Raw genomic sequence first — 4,123 nt, forward strand, 5'->3', positions numbered from 1 at the left:
CGATAGAAAGATGTTTACCCACAACACCCAAGACACACAGAAAGGAAAAGGATCATGGGGGAAGGAAAAACAGGTACTGCAGTGATAAGACACTTAAGGAATGGACATACATGCCAAGGTTGGCACACAGGGAGTGGGTACAAAAAGGCAAAAAGGAACAGGACAAAGATATACTCCTTGATATATCAAGAATGTGTGGGGAAAAACGGAAAGAAGTAAGGGAGAAATACTGGAAAGAATTTGCGCAAAACATCGAGGAATGCAAAAGCCTTAAAGAAACATGGCATCACGTCAATAAGGTGAGGGGCAAAACAAATAACCTCATCGGTCACCCACACCCAGAGGAGGAGGCAAACAAACATATTCAGAAATGGGCGAAGGCATCTTCACTGGTCTCATTGCCACAACACACTCGCGATGCTTTAGACGCATGGGAAATTGAACGAAAAGAACAAATAGTCATCCTTAAATATTACTGCAGTATCTTGTCAGACCATAACTATACATGAACTCGTAAATGCAATCAATAGGGGGAAAAGTACATCGCCAGGAGAAGATGGCGTTGCATATGACATTCTAAATGCATTAGTAAGCATGGAGAATAGCCCTTTATTAGATCTTTTTAACATGAGCTATTTGGAAGGTAGATTGCCGAAGGCCTGGAAAAAAACCTTAATAATACCCATTCCTAAATCGTCAGGTGGATACAGGCCTGTATCTCTGACATCCTGCTTATGCAAGATGATGGAACGAATATTATTAAACAGACTAATGTATGTGATTGGAGATAAACTCTCTTGTAATCTGTACGGGTTTATTAAAGGGAAGGGAACATCTGATTGCCTAATTCAGTGTTTATCCAACGATGCAGAAAAGTGTAGAGTATTTGTTGATTTACAGGGAGCCTCTGATAAAGCCAACGGAGATGTGATTATGTATGAGTTGGCAATGTTAAGGGTCACGGGAACATTGCTTAAGTGGATCGGTGACTATTTGTCTGAGAGAAGAGCTTGTGTGTAGTTTCAAGGCTGTTTGTCAGAGGAAAAAATCTTGAGCTGGGAACACCACAGGGAGGAGTTTTAAGCCCAACACTTTTTAATGTACTGATGATCAGAATAGCCTCAGAGAGCTATCCTCAGGGCGTCCAGCCAATTATATACGGAGATGATATACTGATACAAGGGACTACACAGCGCCGTTTACAGACGGCGCTGAACAACTTTAGTAAACTTGCTCAAACATTAGGGCTGGTTATCAATGAAGAAAAGACAAAATTTCAGAGCAAACAAAGGGGCAACGTGAGACTCAGTTTAAATGACAAACAGGTGGAGAAAGTATTGACATATAAATATCTGGGAGTATACATTGGCTTTACTGCGTCAAGTAAAGATGCTGAGGTGAATCATATATTGACTCAATGTAGGACGCGACTACGGCCGCTCAGATCACTTGCTTGTCGCGGTGTAGGAGCTGGGGTACCCTTGCTGAGGCTAATCTACATTAGTACGATAAGAGCCTTGGTGGATTATGCAGCACCAGCACTTTCCATAGCCTGTCAAGGGAGACTCCGGAAACTTGAAACCATACAAAATGAAGCTATGAGAATAATCCTCGGGTGTCAAAGGAACACCAGGATAGATGTAATGAGAGCAGAGACGGGATTGCAAAGCATTGTACAGAGAGTGAGAGAGATCAATGCAATAGTGGCCATCAGGTTAATGAGAGGGACCAGTGGAAAGGAATTAGTGAGAGATATGGCCAGCGGTTTTAACAACATAAGATCCTTTTATAGGCAAGGCAAGCGAGGATATATGAAGGAACTGAGAAAAGCATTCAATATTATGACCTGAATGATTATTGTCATTCTCATCAGACACCTAAGGTGCCGCCATGGGAGGATCAGGATATTAACATAGATGTAGACCCTCTATGAATAAATCCATGTATGAACCAGGTCAACTTAAAGCAACGTACAGTCATAAAATAAATAGTCTAACAGGACTTGACATTGCTCATGTTTACTGTGACGGGTCAGTCCTGGAAGATGACAGAGCTGGGTGCGGAGTCATCATCAGACAGTTCACTGGGAGCGGAGTGGTCACCACAAGCACTGGTATGAGACTGAGCAATCACATATCTTCAACACAAGCTGAACTATGGGCAATACTGACGGCGCTTAAAGAGATTGAAATAATTAATAAGGATTCCTACTTCTTTGTGGACAGCAGGGGAGCACTGGACTCACTTAACAGCAAGAACCCTGTGTTTGACCACATAGTTGGCGAGTGTAGTTTGATAGCTCATAGGTTGCGAGGTCAGGGGCGTGTGATTGCATTTGTGTGGATCCCTTCGCATGTAGGTGTCACCTTCAATGAAGATGTTGATGAGATCGCCAAGGGGGCGATCAGGAAGCATGAGGTAGACATTCACTGCATGCGGACTCTTAAACAGGCAAAGAGCAATATCAAGAGGACACAGTTAGACTATGACGAGGCCAGGAAGGGTGAAGCGATTAGGAAAAGCGATACTCTGAGACACTATATGCATCTAGCGACGAACACAGACTTTGCTTATGGGAAGGGCAAGAGCAAATGGAAAGACAGTGTGTACATGAGAATCAGGCTTGAATATAAATACTATTGGGAGTTAGGCGTTCCAGCAAGCGAGAAAGAAAAAGAATGCAGGGTGTGTAGTTTACCTAGATCACATACACTGATGCATTATATATTACAGTGTTCTATGCTTCAGATACATAGAAATGCAGAGATAACAGGTTTACCTGAACAGGCTGTATGGATGATTAGGAACGGTCAGGTATTCGAGATTTTGAAGAGGTACAGGCAATTTGCACCAATATCATAAACATACCTCGCAAATATGCATAGGTATGTAGGCTGTTACTTCTGCCGAGACTATAATGTTTCCTACTTTACTGTTGATGAATGGCGTATGTTAGGCATCATTCTCCTGAAATACAATCATTCCACTCAACAATTGATTCATCTCTTCTCCGGGATTATAATTATATACTGCGTGCGCATATTTTTTGTGCGCTGTATTTGATTATGTAAGCCCAGGAGAGGACTTATCTGGATGAGGGTGGGAGTGTTATATCACCTTACCGATATGTAAGCCAAAAACTCTGAATTCTTGTAATGATTGTAATTCTTTATAATTTAAGTGTTGTATTTAATTTTAAATATTATTGTACCTAAGCTTTGTATAATGAATTGTGAGCCCGCACAGGGACTTATTAAGTAAGGGTGAGGATAACCTAAGTTACTTCATCCTTTTGAGATGTAATCTTACTTTTGTCTCAATAAACGCGTCAAAGTCAAAAAGTCACTCTTTTTCTCCTGTGTGTGTGTGTGTGTGTGTGTGTGTGTGTGTGTGTGTGTGCGTGTGTGTGTTTTACAATATATTTCTGCATGGAGATAGTGGAGATCCTAAACATTGACATCAATCACATCAGAAACCTAGAGTTGTTACCTAAAATCAATTCAGACTCTTTTCATTCATAAGCCGGAAAAGCGTGGTAGAAGTTTAGGTTTGGCGGACGATGAGGCGGCGGTGTGGCTGGTCAAGAGCTCCTCTGAACGTGTTCACCAAGATATTGAATCCTTACTGATCTTCGTGCATTATTTCTTTCCGAGAATAATTATCATTCTGGGTCATACGCCATGAGCTAGCCTCCACCAGCGACTACCACCGGACTAATCAAGCCGCAAAGGTTTGGAATAAGCGTTAGACAGGCTGTGTGTCTTTGGTAGTAATTGCAGAAGACATACGATCTCGGTTATAAGGAACTGGACTTAAAGCTGTACCAATTTCTGTGCACCACAGCACCACTGAAACGTCTAGCCTAGCTATTTCCACCCAGCTTCATCAGGCAGCTTTCACCACCCCTTAATGGTTAATGTCCCTCTTGTCATATATACATGAGGAAGAGGCGTGCACACACACACACACACACACACACACACACACACACACACACACACACACACACACACACACACACACACACACACACACACACACACACACATACACACACGCGCGCGCGCACACACACAACTGACATTTCAGATTCCTTAATCTCTTTATACATTGACTGAAATTC

General features: G+C 42.2%; 2 protein-coding genes across 2 annotated transcripts; both read left to right on the forward strand.

The window, feature by feature from the left end:
* Positions 1-1,106: 1,106 nt before the first annotated feature.
* On the forward strand, positions 1,107-1,850 carry LOC138861801 (uncharacterized). The gene has a single exon (XM_070121641.1). It carries the CDS (start codon positions 1,107-1,109, stop codon positions 1,848-1,850), a length of 744 nt encoding a protein of 247 aa, XP_069977742.1.
* Positions 1,851-1,929: 79 nt separating this feature from the next.
* On the forward strand, positions 1,930-3,910 carry LOC138861802 (uncharacterized). The gene is made up of 2 exons (XM_070121642.1): positions 1,930-2,645; positions 3,844-3,910. The coding sequence occupies exons 1-2, from the start codon at positions 1,930-1,932 to the stop codon at positions 3,908-3,910; spliced, it is 783 nt and encodes a 260-aa protein (XP_069977743.1).
* Positions 3,911-4,123: the final 213 nt, after the last annotated feature.

This window comes from Penaeus vannamei, chromosome 5 (assembly GCF_042767895.1).
Source record: "Penaeus vannamei isolate JL-2024 chromosome 5, ASM4276789v1, whole genome shotgun sequence".
Lineage (NCBI taxonomy): Eukaryota > Metazoa > Arthropoda > Malacostraca > Decapoda > Penaeidae > Penaeus > Penaeus vannamei.

What these genes read in the sequence shown, in the direction of transcription:
- LOC138861802 (XM_070121642.1), top strand. Translation starts at nt 1,930, where the DNA reads ATGAATAAATCCATGTATGAACCAGGTCAACTTAAAGCAACGTACAGT. An exon ending in GAATATAAATACTATTGGGA is followed by an intron (nt 2,646 to 3,843) that starts GTTAGGCGTTCC and finishes TGTGCACCACAG; the next exon opens with CACCACTGAAACGTCTAGCC.
- LOC138861801 (XM_070121641.1), top strand. Translation starts at nt 1,107, where the DNA reads ATGATCAGAATAGCCTCAGAGAGCTATCCTCAGGGCGTCCAGCCAATT.